This window comes from Plectropomus leopardus, chromosome 12, assembly GCF_026936395.1.
Source record: "Plectropomus leopardus strain MGB_pleo_1.0 chromosome 12, ASM2693639v1, whole genome shotgun sequence".
NCBI lineage: Eukaryota > Metazoa > Chordata > Actinopteri > Perciformes > Serranidae > Plectropomus > Plectropomus leopardus.
In genome coordinates, this window is record NC_142187.1 from 32,945,756 (window position 1) to 32,965,485 (window position 19,730).

General features: G+C 40.1%; 1 protein-coding gene across 1 annotated transcript in view; it reads right to left on the reverse strand.

Moving 5' to 3' along the window:
- The window catches only part of gpr158b (G protein-coupled receptor 158b), a 104,633-nt gene that overhangs the window by 38,856 nt on the left and 46,047 nt on the right, over window positions 1–19,730 (reverse strand). The window contains exons 4-7 of the mRNA XM_088085862.1: window positions 16,869–17,080; window positions 12,018–12,086; window positions 5,017–5,126; window positions 1,933–2,171 (exon numbers count right to left, since the gene is read on the reverse strand). Of these exons, the coding sequence (XP_087941988.1) occupies window positions 1,933–2,171; window positions 5,017–5,126; window positions 12,018–12,086; window positions 16,869–17,080 (630 nt within the window). The remainder of the gene's footprint in view (window positions 1–1,932; window positions 2,172–5,016; window positions 5,127–12,017; window positions 12,087–16,868; window positions 17,081–19,730) is intronic.

The window sequence follows — 19,730 nt, forward strand, 5'->3', positions numbered from 1 at the left end:
GTCCAGTTAAACTAGATGAGGTTGTCCTTTGGAGAGTCCTTAAGGACAACACTTGAGGTGAAGCGCTGTAGAAATAACTCAGAGACTTGGTGGCACCTCCTGCCCTCTGGAGGTGTTCTGCTTTAATGCTGGTGGCAGCCCAACACACTGTACGAGCAGAGTACTCCATCTTGTTTATCAGAGCATCCCATTGTTACTTTTATGCCCAGCACCATCCATTAAACTGTGTGAGCAAACCCCATCAGGGAGAGAGAGGTGAATCAAACAATGGACGCTATCATCAAAATTCACAACTGCATCCATTTAACCTCCAGTTCAGAGCAGGGGTTCTTAAAAGTGCTGCTTGGAGGGCAGGCCACTGAATAAACAGGACTATTACGGCACAATAATGTCTTCTGCTGAGCGGGCGGAGTGTTGTGGAGGGTTTTATGCCTCCCTTAAAGCGGTGGCTCTATTTATCTTCAACACGAAACCCGTCAAAGAAGAGGAGTTTATCACATTTATACGAGATTCACCGGCCCGTACCTATTTATTTCTGTCTGACATGATTTGTCACTTCAACTACAATGGACGCATTGTGCTTAAGACTCGCTGCAAATTTCAAGATGCAGTTTAAAGACTTCAAACAGTCCCTTTTATTTATGTGCAATCTATTTGCTGTCAATGCCATCAGCTTCTATCAAGCATCGGAAAGGTCTGCACTGTCAAAAACAAATGAGTCAGATATGGTGCAGCTGTTGAAAACTCAGTTCTGTGATTTCTTTTTGCCATCCTGTATCCGTCAGCTGGTTCCCATTAACCCTCGAACTGCACAGATTGAAATTGCGACAATAAAATACACCTAATGGAAACATGTCAATTTCGAAAAAACTCACAAAAAGTTTTTATGCTCCCATGAGGTGGTATTTCAGGCAATCTGAAAAAGCCATATTTTTCAAAACTGCAATGGAAACACTTTTTTGGCTTTTATACATCACAGGATGCTATGGCTATACGCTCGTCTGCAGGAGCTGGCTCCCTCAGGCATGACGCAGCAGGAGCTACAAGACGTGTTATTGCATCACATAACTCTTCAAAAGCTGAGTGGATCATCCAGAAGTTTTGAATCCACAATGCCTCTGTGAAATCGTGAACTATCACCTCCCAGCAATCCCTCATACGTGGCGGCTCCCACATAAAAGGAGCTTAAGTCGCACTCGATTGGAAATAATGACGGCTGGTGTGGCGGCTGCAACAGAAATAAACCTGCTAATGTTTTAAGCATCCATCGCCATACTTGGAATTTTATTGCAAGAGGAGAAGTTGCATAACCTCAGTCAGGGGAACTGCAGTCATCTCGCAATTTTGTTTTATCGACATCTCGAAAATATCTGCAAATCTGTCGTGGAAACCCACCTACTGTGACCACACTTTCACTAGAGCCTCAAGACGTTAAAGCCTCTGGGAACCCAAACCACCAAAAACTAGCCAAGCTAGTATGTAATTTAGAGTCTTAAATGTATATCTAAAAATTCAGGTGAAAATCGATTGTTTTTTGAAGGAGGGTAGTTGTACATACATCACGTAGATGCAAGGCTATAAAAAAAAAACCAGTGTACATTAGGGGAAAAAAATAACAACTGCACACTTAATTCATGCCACACTATTTTTTTCAAGACATGTTGATCCTTCTTAGATCTTCATCAGGTCAAAGTGCAAACTCTAGTGCCATCTATTTTCAATTATATTGGAGAAAAGGCAAGTGTGATAAACAGCACTACAGGTAAGAGGAAAAATGTGTTGATTTTGTGGTGAACTATCCCTTTAAGTAGAAACTAGAATCAAAACACTTGTTTCTTATTCTGTAAACACAGAGAACACACACACACACACACACACACACACACACACACACACACACACACACACACACACACACACACACACACTTACCGACAGCCATCATGTAGTCCCATCGATCCAGCAGGCACATGCTGAACTGCAGCCCCTCCGGGGTGAGGCCCGCGGCTATCAGGGCGCGGCTCAGCTCGGGGTTCTGGCACACGGCGGACGTCCAGGCCACCAGGAACCACAGCACCACCAGCAGGATCACCACCAGCAGCCGCAGCACCCGCCAGCTGGTCATGTAAGGCGTCCTCTGGGCCGTGCGGGACAGGAACACCTTTAACACCCTGAGAGAGGGAGCAGAGAGAGGACAGCAGGAGGCTGAGCGCTCGAGACAGCTGGGTGAGATCATGATGAGCAGCGCAGGTGAGTGAGAGATGCTCCCGCTGCGATTGGCAGCTCACGCCCCCGGCTGCTGCTCTCACTAACATGCTCACTTGAATTAAGAGGATCAGAGAGGAAAAGGCTCTGTTGTTTCAATCATTCATGTTGGTTGAATTCATGTGGTAATGTCTCCTGTGCTGAGAGAGGAAATAAACGAGGGGCAGGAACCCGTCTGAGAGGAGAACAAGGTTATTCTGCTTTTGACATTTTAACAACTCAAGAGTTTTTTATGGGTGTCAGTTTTTTAGTTTTTCAGTTTGGATTCAGTCCAATGAATAGGACTGAATGCATGCAGAGGCAGTTTATTTATAAGCTGCACAGTACAGTATCTTCGCTGCGTGCACACAAGACAATACCGCCTCTGTAAAGGGAATTAAAAATGCAACACATCAGCCAGAATAGTTTTAGAGCGATCTGATGCTGGGTGAGGAGAGCTGCGTGTGGACAGAGAAAGCTGTTACAGACAGAAATCATACATTACCAACATCATTACCAACTTTTCCATGACTGTGAGGCAAATTTGAAATTCTCTGAAACGACCATCGATACTCCTTACCACTTCTTTATCATTAATATATAATAGTTTTTAAGTATAAGTATAACTGATCTTAAAAAACAATGAATGCAAGACAGTATTAGAAGTAATTATTTAAACATTATGTAAGGACTGTTTGTTATTTATAAAGTAGGGTGGTGCAAAAAGTTGAATTTTTGAAGCACTGGGGGGAATTATGTTTTTTATTTTGGCAGTAGGGGAAGGACATAAAACTTTAAATGGCTGTATTTTATAGTTATTTTATGGCTGATTTTTAAAGAAAAATGCCCTCTAAACCCCTCGGGTTCACTGGATTGGAAGGCACATTTTCTTTTTTTTTTCTTAAAAAGTTTAAGCAATTTTTAAAGAAAAACATTTTCATTTTTGTTTTTTTCATGAACATTTTTTGGTGACTTTTAAATAAAAACAAATTTGGTGATTTTTTTCCAGTTATAATTATTGATATTTTTTTTAAACATTTCTTTAAGGATTGAGGATTTTTAAAGAAAATTGTTATCATTATTTTTTTAAATTTTCATTAAAAACTTGATGATTCTTTTTCCTCTTTAAAAATATTTGGTGAGTTTTAAAGAAAGCATGCCAAAACTTCCAAACCCGCAGGGCGGCAGCTTTGGAAGGGATATTTCCCTTGAAAATCACCAAAAATAACACCATTCATCACAGCCAGAGACTGTAAAAACAGAAATTATTGTTGGATTTTCACATTTTTGATGGTCTTTGAACACATCATGTGTTATAACACAGGATTGTGAAACAAAATTCTGTGACTTTTCCAAAACTTTCAGGGTGCATTTAACTGCTATTTACAAAATTCATGACTTTTCCAGGTTTTTCAGGACTGTATAAACCCTGTATATAAAAATTACCAATGCAGACTTCCTCTCTGTTTGCTTACGTCTCTGCTCTGTGCTCATCTGCTCTTCTCCGACCAGACTGTGACAAATCTATCTTATCTCTGATATATTCAGCGAGACCGGGCTGTAAGAGCTTGGCCCTTGGGCACACTTCACACCCAGCGAGTGCGGGAAAAAATCTAATTGGTAATTTTGCCAAGGGAACACTCTGGCCGGCCTTTGACCCGCTTCTACCGTATCGGCAACACTCGCTCGGAGCTGAAGAGCAGGAAGTGAGAGTGCGTGTGAATAGATACTTCGGGCAGGCGAGAGCAGATAGACTGAAACCTGATGTGAAATTCAAATGTGCTTATTGGCTGTGTACATGTGTGTGAGCGCAGACTGAGAGGGAGCTGAATTATTGAAACTGAGAAAGACTAACTCAAAGGAGAGGAGAGAGGAGAGGAGAGGAGAGGAGAGGAGACAGAAAGAAAGGAAAGGAGGGCAGGTAGGAGGTGAGGAAATCAGCAAGGAGAGGAGAGGAGAGGAGAGGGAGAGGAAGAGGAAGAGGAGAGGAGAGGAAAGGGAGAGGAGAGGAAGAGGGTAGGAGAGGAGAGAAGAAGAGAGGAGAGGAGAGGAGAGGAGAGGAGAGGAGAGGAGAGGAGGAGAGAAGAGCAGAGGAGAGGAGCAGGAAGAGGATAGGAGAGGAGAGGAGATAGAAAGAAAGGAAAGGAGGGAAGGTAGGAGGTGAGGAAATCAGAGAAGAGAACAGAGGAGAGGAGAGGAAGATTAGAGAAGAGACGAGGAGAGGAGGAGGACAGGAAGAGGAGAGGAGGGGAGAGAAGAGACAAGACGAGGAGAGGAGAGGAGGAGGGGAGGAGAGGAGGAGATTAGAGAAGAGACGAGGAGAGGAAAAGGAGAGGAGAGGTCTAAAAATCAATGTTGCTGCTAATCTCAGACATATCCTAGGCTGTGGTATTTAAAAAAAATCTACTTTGCATGTAGTATATTGAAAATAATTGATTTTTTTTGCATTTTTTTGCATTTTTTTTCACCTAAAACGATAGTAGCATCAAGGCAAAACTTTGCATTTAATGGGTTAAAATTCTGAAAATTAATGAATATTTGATATTTATGATTAGGACTGATGTTGGTTAGAAAATTAAGTCACTGAAAGAAGAAAATCATATTAATGTATAATATTTTTAAAGCCTGATTGTGAAAAATGCATTTTATGTGCAGAGCTATAAGAGTGTGTGTAACATTAAACGGAGTCCAAAGGGTTACTAGGGCGTGAACACAACATGAGAGGAGTATCACATGACGGTTGTGACTCCGGTTTTTGTGGTGTGACAGTACCTGTACAGCTTGAGGATGACGGTGCCGTACATGACGGCGAAACCCAGCAGGCGGACCCACCTCAGGAGGACACAGCGAAACACGCTGGGATGGAAGTACAGGATCATCACCTGTGGAGCGGAGCAGCGGCGTTAGCCTTCACACCGACACACACTGATTATATATATAAATATAAATATCCCTCTGGTGTCACACGCCTCTCACATGCACACACAGGAGGAATCAGACACGAACATGTGAGGAGCAGAGCTGGAGGCAGATTTGGCCTCGCAGATATCCTCCGCCTCCAGAGCTCCCGCCGACTTCTCCTGACTGTATGTTGTTCACATGTCAGCTGCCTGAACACATTAGATTTGTGAGTTTGAAGAGCGAGTTCTCATGGTGGTATTTAGCAAACATCCCCAGTATGATTATGGTAATTTGTATTTACAGCGCGCGGCGTTTGCGTTTGCAGCCCAGGTTGTCGTGTTTGGAATAAAACAGAATATTTGGCATATAAAATGTCAGCCTTGGTGTGCTTATTCGCACCTATTACCATTAAAAACGAGGCTGCGACAGAGGACGGGGTCTCACATCCCTCGCTGTAAAGATCACAGCTTTCATTTGCACACTGGCACGGCGCCACATGTCAAATCTCCAGCGACCCGAGTGGAGCTGGAGATCCGGTGCAGTGACTGCGCTCGTTTCCACCGGAGCAAAGAGAAGCTGCTCCCTCACTCACCTGCTGGATACACACCATCCAGGATGTTAAAGGACGACTCCTTCCTGAGTTTAAAATGTGCTCCGCTTCAGTTCACACAAAACATACACGGGGACTTTTAACCTTGATGATCACAGGCTGCTGAAAACCTCAGACCATTTTTCCACATGGAAGTCATCTCATGAACAAACATAATACTGATGCTACTTTATATTCTTAAAAGCAAACTCAACATCTACATTTTCAGTTTGGTTTTATTTGAATTTTATTTATATATTGGCTATTTATTTATACATTTTAGTCTGTTTCTGTTTCTACTTCCTATATCATTTTATTTAATTTTTTACAAAAACCGGATGTCGCACAAATGTGGAAATTTGCCTTTAGTTTTACCATGAAAAAGGGACGTTAGACACCATCAAAGCGGCCACAGAAACTGTGTAGATTTATCTGTTTATAGTATTTGTTGATTGTGTAAATCAAATCACAAGTTGAAGGATTTGGGTGCTGACTTAAGTTGTGCGACCACGATGTAGTCCGTGTGTAGCCTAACAACAGCTTTTTGCTTCTAGCGATTTCATTTACGCTTCAAAACGCACAAAAGTGGCGCAACAGCTGATGCGCAAAACATCCGTCGCAAAAAAGGGGCGTGACAATGTTGTGGCCGATGGGGGGGGGGTTACATGCCATTGTGTTTTGCATTGTTTATTAATGTATTATTGTCCTGACATGCCTCACCTGTGAGCGTGTGTGTGCGCGCGCGTGTGTGCCTCCCTCTGTGTTTCAGGTGCAGATCATTAGTGATCAGTGCCTAACTGCACTGATCGAGAGCAGCTGTGAACAGAGTTTATATCAGTGGCTGCATGACCTGCTCACTCTCTCCAGGACATCTTTTTGTTGTGTTTGGTATTATCATTTTTATTTGACCTTTTTGTAAATAAATGTTTTCTTTTTGCATCCTCCTCCTATGTTGCTGCATTTGAGCCGATTGTCGTAACAATCTGTGAAGATTATCACGCTGAACAAAATGTGTAAGCGTCATAAAAGTGTGTTCGTCACAGAGCTTATTTTTGGTGATAATCGGACATCCCATTAAAAAATCCCATAAGGTTTTTGATGCGGGAACAAGTGCTAACTTCCTCGTTGGCCTACAAAAATACGACATCCCTTCACCACTCTATTATAGTGGGATTTTATATTGTTGAATGTTTGCTTTACAAAAATCCATCTAGTGGAGGTTACAGTTAACCACATGTCCTCAGAGTATTGTGTATCATTATAGACGCAGCGTAAACGCATCCCAGAGGAGAACAGCACAGTGATTCACTCTTACCATGCGTTCAAGAGACAGCAGCTATCCGGAGTAATTAAGCTTAAGCAACAACAGAACCTGTAACCTCTTTTCCCCAGAAAAGAAGCAAAACATCTGCAGAAAACCCAAGAAACCAGCCAACCCTGCGGCTCCAACAGTCTGCCTAAAAAGAAAAGAGAAACTAGTGTGTAACAGTTTACACTCTGCGCGACCTCCAGAAGCGCAGGGTAAATAGTCAAAAGACATTATGACAGCAATATAAAATCTGTCTCCTGCTTTAATGATCCTAATTTTCCGTGTTTGTTTGTGTAATCTAACACTGACAGGATCATTTTCACCCATCCTGTCAAAACGTGGCTCAGTGTGCAATTAAACTGTCACAACGTTCCCGTTTCCAGCCGTCTGTCCGTCTCTCGCTCCTCCTGATTAAGAAATGTGTCACACAAAGGTGAAGCAACAGTTTTCTTCCATCCACAATCCTCATCAAAACCTCGCGCTGCCAAAGTCCGTCATTGGTATGCTGGTCATGAGAGAGCGGGCAGCCGAGTCCATTTTATACCCGAGAACAGGAATTATAGCTGTTCCTCTTTAATGCTCCGCCGCCAACTGAGAGCCACTGATGCAGCTCAGGAGGATCTGATAAATTAGTTGGTATATGGTATTATAAGAGAGACTTTCTTTTTATGTATCAATTTTGGAAAGAAATTGCTACCCAGAATGAATCCAGACGAAGTCACATTTTCTAAATTAAAGGGATTTTGTGGGAGGCAGTCTGACTCACAGCTTTAATACCAATAGTGTGTATCTGTGTGCATCTCCCTCCAGCAATTTTTACACGTCAGTGTTTCCAAACACACCAGATACCGTATGAGCCAACCTCCCATTTATTGGGAGGGGAGGGATGTCCTCTCCAGGGACAAATGACTCCGCAGCAGGTTATAATCGGCTCAGCTGTCAATTGGCACTGATGGAAACACAACAAACATCGTTGTTAACTTGTCCTCGTCAACTCGGCCACAAAGTTTGTCTCCGTCCCAGCAGCGCTCAGATTATTCTTAACGATTCACTCGACTCACGATACTGGGCTCACGATACGATTTTCTCAAGTTTTTTTTTAAATACAAAATGAGATTACAGAAAAATTAGGACTGAAAAATATTCTGTTAATTATTTCAAACAAAAATTACACTGAAAGCTGCGTTTTCTCTTCTTTTCCATATCAAATTAAAGAATCCTTTATTATTTCTGAGGTACAGTATAAATGCAAAATACAAACTATTCAATGAATGCATTTCTGGACATCTACAATGTCCCCTGCTATTAAAAAAAAACAAACTTCACTTGAGACAGAGGTGTCTGATGTGGAAAGGTTTGCTTTAGAGGGGAAAGCAGGGAGGCCGAGTTTGAAGAACTAAGTTGGCCATGTCCCACTCGTGGGCGCTAAGCTGGGCTCTCTCTTTGGCTCTTGTACTTGTTTGGGCGAGCAGGGTTGTAAATGCGCTTGTCATGTAGTCGTCGTTCAGGAGTAACGTACGTAGGCGGGGCGGGACCTCAGCCCCTGATGCTGCATCATGTTAGCTGTACGAATCGTGTTAAAGTTCTGTGTTGTCTTCTCACCTCTATTTCTTTCTGACTTAAGGACACTCAAATGCCGACACACTTTCGATTTGAAACTGAAGGATGCATCTTCTGTTCCAATATCGCCTGTCGCGGGGCCTTTGCTTCGTCTTACTCACGTTGGCGAGGTCTCGGACAGGATGTAGGACACTGAACAAGCAAAAGGCATGAGTGGATTACGCTCTCTGCTGTTCAAAAAGAGTATCGCGGTTCATTTTTCATTTCACCGATTTGAATCTCACATAGTTTTTATTGATTTTTAACTGCTTTGAGATGCATCGTTACAGCCATAATCAGCACTGACGTTTGAAAAAGAGACTGAAGAGAAAACAGACCTAAAAAAGAGGTAGTCATAATTTTCCCTCACTCACTCACTCTGGTGTGTATTAAATAGGGAACTAAACAGGGAATAACCGACATTTCGGTTATCGCATTGCATTGAGGTATACGGGAGTAAAATATGGGGTACATCATATGTACACTTAAATTTGCCATGCATTGTGGGTATTTCATAGTGCACTAAAAAGTGGATAAAATTAAACGCTGACAATTCAAACACTACTAAAAAATGGCGAACACACTATATAGTGCACTATTTCCGTGATAGGTAACGGTTTCTAACACAGCTAGTCTAATAAATGGCTGAATGACTTTAAATCTTTGGGATATTTTTAAAAAATAAAGATTTCTTTGTGTTCCTACCTAGCACAAAAGGGGAATAAATGACCAAAAAAAACCAAAAAAACATCTGTATTGGCCCAAATTTTGGTGGGAAAAGAGCACAATGGAGCAGACGAATACACAAAGAAAAAAAGTGATTTGAACAGATAAAGAGAACAAGAGAAAGACCAAATGTGGCCAAACGTTTCAATAAATTCGCCCAACACTTTCATTCTCTGTCTTTTTATCTTTTTGTCATGTACATGTAATGAATATAAAATATGTGAAAGTTTACCTTTTGAATTGAATTATGAAGAAAAATTAACTTTTTCACGATATGTTTTTTTAGATGCACCTGTATTTTTCAAGTTTTGCAATATTTGCTTCTTACAAACTAAAGAGGAATAAGGAGAAATGCATGTCTCACTCTCATGTTGACCTGTGTTTAGGATTAACGTCCTCCCTGGCACTTTCATCTCTTTTCCTCGTGAGCAAACATCTCGCTTTACAGCTCTCTGGTCCTCATGACGGACCAAAACAATAAATCACCTCCACAAACAAGAGGTAAAAGTAGGCCACTCTGTTTCCTACACCCACATACATGAATGCAAATCCATGCACAAATGCACATGCACCACAGTCGCAGGAAAATGCGAGGATTTAAAACCACTCCATGCTGCCTTTAAACACTCTGAAACATACACAGAGAAGACAAGCAGACACAAACACACCCTTTCTGCAGTGCTACCCATGTGGACTACAAAGTCAGCGGGGACTGCACAATAAAAGTCACATTTTTATATCGCCCAGAAGAGAAGGTGGCCCTCCTGGTTTGCGTCCAACCTCCCATGCCTCCTCCATCAATTAATCAGCAGATGTATTTTTAAAACAAGTTGTGCTAGAACTTGATGGACTGTTTAAAAATGCATCGAGCACCAGAGCGGAGCAGCTGCGCCAAGCTTAGCTGAGGAGGCTTGTGGTGGCAGCAACAACGAAAACGGCAGCGCCAACAAACGTTAAGAATGCGGGAGAGGAGGCAGACACAAAGGTGAGACGGCGAGAAAACACGCAGAGGGGGTAATGAAAGGAAAACACAGAGGAGGGGGGGGGCAGGCGGGCGAGGTGCTGAGAGATGCAGCAACAGAAAGATGGAGATACAGCAGAGCAAAGGGAGGAGGAGACCCTCTCTTGTGCACATAAGAGAGTGGCAGGATATTTTTGGGGAGCTATTTTTGGTGCTTGAGTTATCCTTGGGGTGAATGGGGGAAGAGGGTGGATGCAAAATCCATTTTTGAGCATCACAGCAGAAATATATGCAAAGTGTGGTCACATAAGGACAAACCTACGACACCTGCAGCCCTTTATCAGCTGCACCAAAACCACCGAGCCTTTCTATTCTAATGCAAATGTATTTCTCACAGTAACACTCCAGTAACTTCAGAATAAGAACAAAAACCTTTATCCTGAGAAGTCAGCCGAACGCTCTGATGCTTTTTCTCCTCAACAGATTGTTTTTTTTTCCCTTCCTTAAAAATGGCCAACATCCAGCCATCAGGCCTTGTGTTTGAGCAGAGCAGTGGCTCGCGGTTGGCAGTCTGTGCAAGTATTTGAAGGGAGCGAATTCCCCGGTTACATCTGATCTCCCTGTTATATGGTGCTCCGGTTTCTTCCATCTGTTTCCCTGCTAAAGATGGGATTCTGACGCAGCACCCCAGGTGCACTGTGGGCCGCGTGCGCAAGTGTAAATACACACCTATACAATGCACGCTGGCACTTTCCCACCTGGACTCGCTCACACGCACAGACGGCGGAGAGGCTGCCAAACGCACTCGCACAATAAGACACACTCGCACTGTACATGCACGCTGACTGTGAAGTCGAGCTCTTTGTTTTTGTGCAGACAATGATCAGAAGTACAGTACTATAACAGCATCTAACTGCAACTGAAGGAATCAGGAGACACAGTTTACTGCCTTATTTACATGCTAATGTGTTTTATAATGGACAAAGGGAGCTGGAATCTCTTTTTAACAAGAAGTTAAGACATCAGTTTCTCTGTAAAATTTAGAATTGAATTAATCCCCCCCCATTGTTTTAACGTACAATCCTTAAAGTTCCAGTGTGTAGGATTTAGGGAGAAATATTTGCAGAAATGAAATACAATATAATAAGTCTGTTTTCTTTCTTGTATAATCACCTGAAAATAAGAATCTTTGCGTTCTCCTCACCTGAGAAAGAGTCGTTTAAATCGACATTAGGAGGTTCTAGTTTACAACGTAAAAGTTTTACCTACAAGGCATTTAAAATCGATATATTCCATATATTTATTTATTATCTTTATTATTTTAGCACTTTTTCAGGTCATTTCATAATAATAATAATAATTATATTATTAGTTTCCATATTATTATTATTATTATTATTATTATTATTATTATTATATGAATTGTATTATTTTTATTTATTTATTTTTTGATAATTTCAGATACATTTCTTTTAATTTTTCACTAATTTCTTGCTATTTTGGAGGTAATTTCTTGTTGTTTTGCTCCTTGCCTTTTTTTCTACGTTTTTGAAAGAAATTAAGCCAATTTACTTGGAATTAAAGGGTTAAAAGATTATAACTTTAACGTGAAGAAAGCAGAAACTGAAGAAGTAAAAGACTAAATGAGCAAATTGTTGGTGTCGTTTAAGATTAGACGGCAGACTTACCGGAAAGTAGAGCAGTAACGCCCCAATCAAGATGGCTTCCAGCAGAACGAGACCAGATGTGCGGATGCTCTGTTGATGAGAGAGAAACATCAATCAATCAATCAATCAATCAGCAACAAGAATAAAGTGATGTATGTGTTTGTGTATCGAGGACAGTTGAAAAATGATGGTCTGTACCACCGGTTAAAAGTCGTTTCTCATCTTTGGCATTGTGTCAAAAATAATGCATCAAATGCTGCTGCTGTAAATCCGACATCACAGTTTGTTTAAACTGAAAACTGTGAGGAGAAAACAAACGCAAACAATAAATCAGTGCTCCTTTCAAAGCAAACAAACACAAAGAGGAGCTGAATATATATAAATATACGCACTAATGTTTTACCTTCCCCCAAAACAAGAATATAAGTGACGGCAGCACCTTTTCTGGGTTGGATTTAATTACCCGCATTACCTCCTGGAGGATTTTCTATGTTTTTTATGTAAATTCAAAGGGCTCCGGGGACATTTCTTGTGAACTGAAGAGATGTAGGAGATTTTGAGGCAACAACACGATGTCTATAAATAGCACACCGGGAAAGATTCGACTGAACTTTGCCTGAGGAGGGGTTGTAATTATCCTACACAGCAAGGATCTCATATTTATTTCACTTTATTCTATTAGCTGAGTGGAAATTATCCAACCACTTTGCTGCAAATCTGTGAGGATTCATATCGAGGGCTCAGGTGCAATTGTGGGTTGATTATCTCAATGTTCATTAAGGAAAGTACTACAAAGGATGAGATGGATTGGCTTTAATTGGTCTTAAAGGGATAGTTCACCCCAAAATTAAAAATACATATTTCGTTTCTTACCTGTAGTGCTATTTATCAATCTAGATTGTTTTGGTGTGCTGAGTGTTGGAGATATCGACCGTAGAGATGTCCGCCTTCAAAGTAGTGGAGCTTCATGTAGGGCTGCATAATTAATCAATTTTTAATCACAATGGCTTTTTTGGCTTCCCACAATCAAATGACCATGATAGGCTGCGATATTGACATTTTAATATGCTGCATATCAAATTCAGCGCTCCCTCCAGCCTCCACTTTGGGGGGAGCTGTCCGTTACATGTGCACCCTGCAGCAGCCGACTGTGAAAAACTTACTTAATGTTCCTGAAGTACAGACGAGCAAAATGCAAAATCATGTGTTCAATCACATAATGCACTCACATCCTCCTCGGAAATATCAGATTTACAAGTTAGGAGCCCATGAACGGCCCTCCAAAGTTGTAAGTAGGAGAAGGGAAAATTAGGAAAAAATAAGGAATAAATTTCATTATTTTGTTGTATGACTTGGGTGATACTGAGAATGATGTTCATTTTTTGCTTTGTTTTAGATTCTGCTGATTTCACTTGGTTAGATGAATATGAAAAACTGGAGTTGCTTCAAGAAGGGAACCTTTTTTGTTGTAAAGTAATCTGTAATCTTTGTAATGAAATGAAATGCAATGAATTATTTGACTACTACAACTGTAATTTTGGTGTCTTACGAACCTATGATGTTTGGGCACTTTGTGTGCATGACACGAAAATACAAGAAATCAATCAATCAATCTGCCTAGTAGCTAGCTGAGACAAAAGGGACATAAAGGTAACTAGTTAAGCAAATATTAGCTCATTTTAATGTTATTTATGCTTATAAATGAATTAAAACGTCATCTACATCTACCTGATGTGCATTCTATGTGATTCGTTCTGAAGTAAAACAATCACGAAAAAAACAACCGTTTTACTTCTAGCGTCCATCTTTGTTCCTTTGTTATGACTAGAGCACCTGAATGCGTGCATGTTGTAATTACGACTATTTCTGAAAAGCATGTGAAGGCAGCATTAATCATTGGTTGTTTTAAAGTTTTTCAGGTTTTGGAGAGAACAAATCATATGCAAAGCAGTGCATCAGACTTGTGTGTGCGCCACAAAACAACACAATTAACCTGCAAACTGCAAAACGATGAATGCACGAAGGCCTTGAAGAATAATATCACAAACGTCACCTCAGTGAATCTCCGTTCTTAGGCAACTTCAACTCATACATACGAGACCCAAGAGTGTCACTGTACCGTGACTGCTGTAGAAAAATTATACAGCGGTGAAGATGTATCCATAGAGGATGCTCTGAATTCAGATGAATTATTATGAATTATTTTATGTCTTTTTTATGTCTGCAAGTGTTAACACTTCGTAGCCCACACGGCTTCATGAAGCTGCAGGGAAGCATGTGAACTTGGTTGCCAGTGTTGTAAATTTCTCCCAGATTTTAAATCATATTTCTGAAAGTATTTTGGTTTCAAAGCTGTTATTGTTTTTTTTTATGGCAGAAAGTGAAGCTATGCTCCATTACAGTCCCCACTGGCTGCGTTAAAATAATCTTGACCTCTCTGCACTGTCATTGCAAAGATTTCCTAATTAGCAGGAATGTAGCACAAACCTTTAGCTTCCTGACCTCTACTGATGCATTTTATAAATTTTTATTCATCTGGATTTAATGCAGTTTTTAATTGTGTGCAAATAAATTAACACAAACTAAACTACAAGTAAGAGGAAAAATATGTATTTTGATTTAGGGGTGAACTGTCCCTTTAAAATATTAACAGTAGCCCTTGTAAAAAGCTTGATATTAAATAATATAAATTTTCTAACACAGATATACAGAGAATTAACGTGCATGTATCCAGCTTGCTTCTCTAACACACTGAAAGCCAGTAAGAGTGTTAAATCCACGAAGCCTTTTGTTGGAGTGCAACCCTGTGTGAAATAGAACTGCTGAAACTTGTCTAATTTTACCACCATTTACTGCGTGAGCCGGTGCATGGAGGGATTGTTTGCCTTTCATCTGTAATTAAGTCTGGTTTAATGTTGGATTGTCTGTAATGCTTCTGGCACCGTTCAAGCAGCGGCGGAGGAGCAGGGAGTGTGGGTGAGCCGCCGCACAATGGCTGTCACTGTCATTAATCTCAGCTTTCACCTATGACCCTCCGCCTTCTTCCAGGTTAATGGCAACACATATTTTACAGTGAGAGAGGTTTTTTCCAGCTACTGTTGGTATTTAAAAGTGCTCTTTGGATTTAGTAATGCATTGGTATAAAGTTTGGGGATTCGAGAATTACAGGGGAAAAAAAAGCTCAAATAATCAAAGCAGCATAGGGTGAGATATTATGACTTTTATTGCTTTGTATGGGTCAAGCTCTGAAAACTTTGGGTCCTACGGTTCCCATAATGCATCTCATTATTGGCTCTTTGTTAGGGTATGGTCAGATTAGTTTCCCATTCTTGTACTAAAGATGTGATATCATGGTTATAATGTGGGTCAAAAATTAAAATTTGAGTAGAGTGATTGCAAACTGTGATGTAATATTGAACTATTGTGAGTGAATAATGGCCTTTACGATTCCAAACAGCCAGTAAGTGTTTCTATGGACTGAATGTTCACCTACACAAGGTCATAGGTGAACTACGAATCCACAAGAGCCACACAGGAGCTCGCACCACTACAGGAGATGCATGTTTAAATTTGTAATGCCATGTGACTTTTTACCTGGTAGATGTCCCATACTGCAAAATCCACATTCCCAAATTTCAATTGTATACTTTTTGTCACAAAACTGTCTTAAATCTCCTTCCACAGCCATTAGACAAGACATTATATCACCATTTTTACAGGCTCAGCGGTACAACTTATGATTAGTAAACCTTAAGGGAATACTTCACCCACAAAATGACAATACCTTTATCGATTACTCACTCTGTGTCACGCTGAATTTGTGAAGAAAACTTTTATTTTGTTTGCATGCCTCCACAATAAAATAAAAATCTATTAAATGGAGATTATTGTTGATGAATTTGGGTCATAAGATCTTCCAGTCCAAACTAAAATTATATCAACTACTGCAAAATGCATTTTTGCTGAAACCTTCTCAACACTTGAGTGCATGTTACTCCTCTGTGTGTGAGACTGCTGATGTGAAAGTGTTTAAAACAGTAAAATTTTAGCAAAAAATGCACGTTTGTGAAGTACTGAGCACACAACCGGATAAATGAGACCATTATATTGCGCGAGTTCTGTGACAATTTGTAAAGTCATGCTTTGAAATAGTTCTGCTGTTGTTAAATGTGGCCCTCTTTTACTTCAGTTCAACGTTTTTCTTTTTCATTTTATTTTATTTTATTTTTCTTTCACCGTTGAAACTAGGTGTGTGTGTGTATGTGTGTGTGTGTGTGTGTGTGTGTGTGTGTGTGTGTGTATAAATTATTAATATTGCAAATACAAATAAAATGTATGAGAACAATAAAATAATTTGCTTTTTCAGTCCACGAGATACTTTTTGCAGCAAAAAACTATTTAAGTGAGGCAAACTGAGTAAAAAAACGTAACTTCTATCTTATTAGTTTTCCCTTATTTTGCAAGAGAAAAAAGGTACTAAATCACAATATGTGACCATTTATCTAAACCAAATACTCGGCAAAGAAGAAAGAAAGAAATGGGTAACTGAAAAAGAAATGGCCCAAAACTTAATATAACTATAATATTATTATAATTATAAAAGTTTCTTGTTTTTTTCCCTAGTTATTTGATCATTTTCTAATGATTTGGTCTTTTTTTAAAGCTACTTTTAGATATATTTAATTTTTTTTTACAGTGTTTTTGACAGAAGTCAAACCAATATGCTCACGTTTCAAAGGTTCAGCCACAAATGATCATTTTGTGGGTGAGGCATTCCTTTAAGGTAATGTGTAAAATTACTGCAGCTTCTGTTTAAATCATCAGCATTTGCTTTGTATCCAGCACACAGTGACCTCTGTGCGCTCCTCTCACCTTCTTCCTCCTGAAGTGATAGACCACCACCATGCTGGCCAGGTCCAGCACCATGCACAGACCCTGGAAGGAGGCCACAGCGAGCCGCAGGACGCCGTCCTCCTGCACCAGGCAGGGCGTGTCGTCCCGGCAGTAGGGGCAGCCCTCGCGGCACGGCAGGCACTTATTGGACACGTCGGACGTCTCTTCTCTGACGGTGCCCTGCTCCTTACCTGAGGACACGAGAGCACTTTAGTTCACATAGAGTAAGTTATTGCAGAGCTCAAGTATTTGTACTCTTCTAACTGATGAAATTTAATCACAACTCAGAATACACGTCTGATTTACTGTAGAGTTTTCAAGGATTATCAATGTAATTAATTTGGTTTAGCTGTCACACACTGACTTCTCATTAAATGCTCAGTTAATCAATTTGAAGGAGTAGAAATCATCAATCCAATAAATCACAAAGCCTTGGGGCTGATAATTACACGAACACAGCCTTTAATTAGGCAGATGAGGGAATAATGAAGGAGGGGAGGATAAAATAGTGTGACACCGCTCTCTTCATCACTCCGGTCTGCGTTAATTGTTGTTATACCAGCATGTGGCACACTTAGGTTTGTGGTTCATCAAATCTGTCCCTGAATTACTTTGTCTAATATCTAATTTCACAGTGTTCACATTAGCATGACTGGATGTGTTCTGTTTAGCGCATTAGAAACCCAAATTGAATCAATAACATGAAGGAAAAAAAAAAGGCCGGCGATGCAAACATATTGTATAATTTTTCATTCCACAATATGCCCGCTGGAGTCGAATCCTCCATTTCTGCCACACACAAACACACACACTCATGCAGCTCTTCTTACAGCATGTAATTCCTCTGTCCATTGCAGAGCTCATACAGTATGCAGACACAGTGCTGAGGTTGCACAGTGCTTCAGTGGAGCCTGATTGCAGAAGAATGCGCTAAATGTACCGGGGTGATGGTTAAACAAGTGAAAAAGGAATCGACTGGTACATTTATAGGCATAATAACAGACATTACACACAATTTATCAAGCAGTCATGCATTCACTTATGTAAGAATTCACACAAAGTGGTTTTGTCTGTCCAGTTTGTCTCTCTGTGTTTAAGAGTTTAGAAAATAAGGGGAGGAGGTGACCGTGAAAACAAATGAATGTGATCCAGACTCTCACTGTCCTGTGTTTTTTTTCTGCTGTAAATACCAGAGAAGCTGTTTATCTTCTCTGGTATTTATTCACTGACATTCACAATTAGGCTGCTGATGAATGCTCTGGTGGAAGTAAATACGGAAGTAGTAAAGGGCAAAAGTTTGCATAATGAGGCAGGTTTGGGTGGTGAATGGGTCAAACAAACACAGGACTTTGCCCCTCAGAGACTGATGCTCATAGATTTTATTTTAAGGTACGTCCTCACCATGTTTTTCCCACGTTTTTTTTCCAAAGCAACGTAACTTGACGTTAAGTGCCTAACATGACATGACATTTCATAATGACTAAACTTGTTAAACATCACATGAACCATTGTATGAGACTCCATTATCTTTTTTTTTTTTGTGTGTGTGTGTGTGTGTGTGTGTGTGGGGGGGGGTTTGATATAATTCTACTATGTATTTAAAAAAAAGAAATCTGTGTTTGTATTTGTAATAGATTTCCTATTCAGATGTTTTGTACTAGAGACTGTAAAGAGATTGTTTGGTCTGTTTCATTTTCCACAACAATATTTTTTTCTGCTGCCATTTAAACTTTTTTTTAAATTTTTTTATTTTGTTGGATTTTTTTTTTCTTTTTAATTTTGGTGGATTTTTTTCCTTTAATTTTTTTGGATTTTTAAAATTTACTTTATTTTTTGTTTGTTTGTTCATTTTTTAAGTATTTATTTTGTTACATGCTATGTAATGCACTATATATGTTATGAATACATTTATCTACAAGTTCAGCTGCAGACAAAATATTTTAACCATGAACCTGAATACATGAAATAATAATACATGATTTGCATTAAAACCCCACCTCAAAAAAATAGAAATATAAAAGACTAAACTGAGTGTGAGGATGTTTTGAGGATTGATTCGTACAGTGCCTGAGTATGACTGCCCACCTCTCCACTCTACCTGCCTCTCAGCTTTCACATGAGTTATGTCACTACATACTGGACTTACGTCATCATCTACATGACATTTGCTTATTGTTGCTACAGAGTAGAAAAGAGCAAGATCAAGCCCAAACAATGGAGTCGACCTTTGGATTACGCCTACTGTTGTTTACACTTTGGAGACAATGTCAAGAAGAACCCTCTCGCCTGCCTTCCTACTTTATCTGCCATGACCATGCAGTTCAGAGGATATGCAGATTTCGGAGGACACCGGCGGCATTGAGAAATTCCTTTTCAACTCTACTTGGCATTAAATAGCAGTCCACTTTTGTGTTTTGCAACAGCTGCTGATGCAAAACGTCCCCGTGTACACATGAACTGTATTCAGGAGTACCTTTTAAAATAGACCAGGACCCGGAGCGACGTATCGTGTCTGGGTGTTGCACACAGTGTTCACACTAATCAATTTAAAGTGGACTTTGTGGTCAAGTGTACTTAGATCTCAGAGCCCGGGTCCCTGATGTAAAAACCCCCTCAGCTGTGTGACGGCATGGTCTGGCTGGGTGGAAATCAATAGTTGAGGGATCAGGAGGTTAGTAAATTAACATGTGAGAATTGCTTTAAATAAAAAATCTCTTGATAAAACATCTAAAATGCTCCCTTGGCCCATTCTGAATGCACTTTTGAGACGGACGATTCTCAAATGCATGAATATTGACTATCAAGTTTTAGCCAACAGCCAAATATTGTTGCATAAAAAAT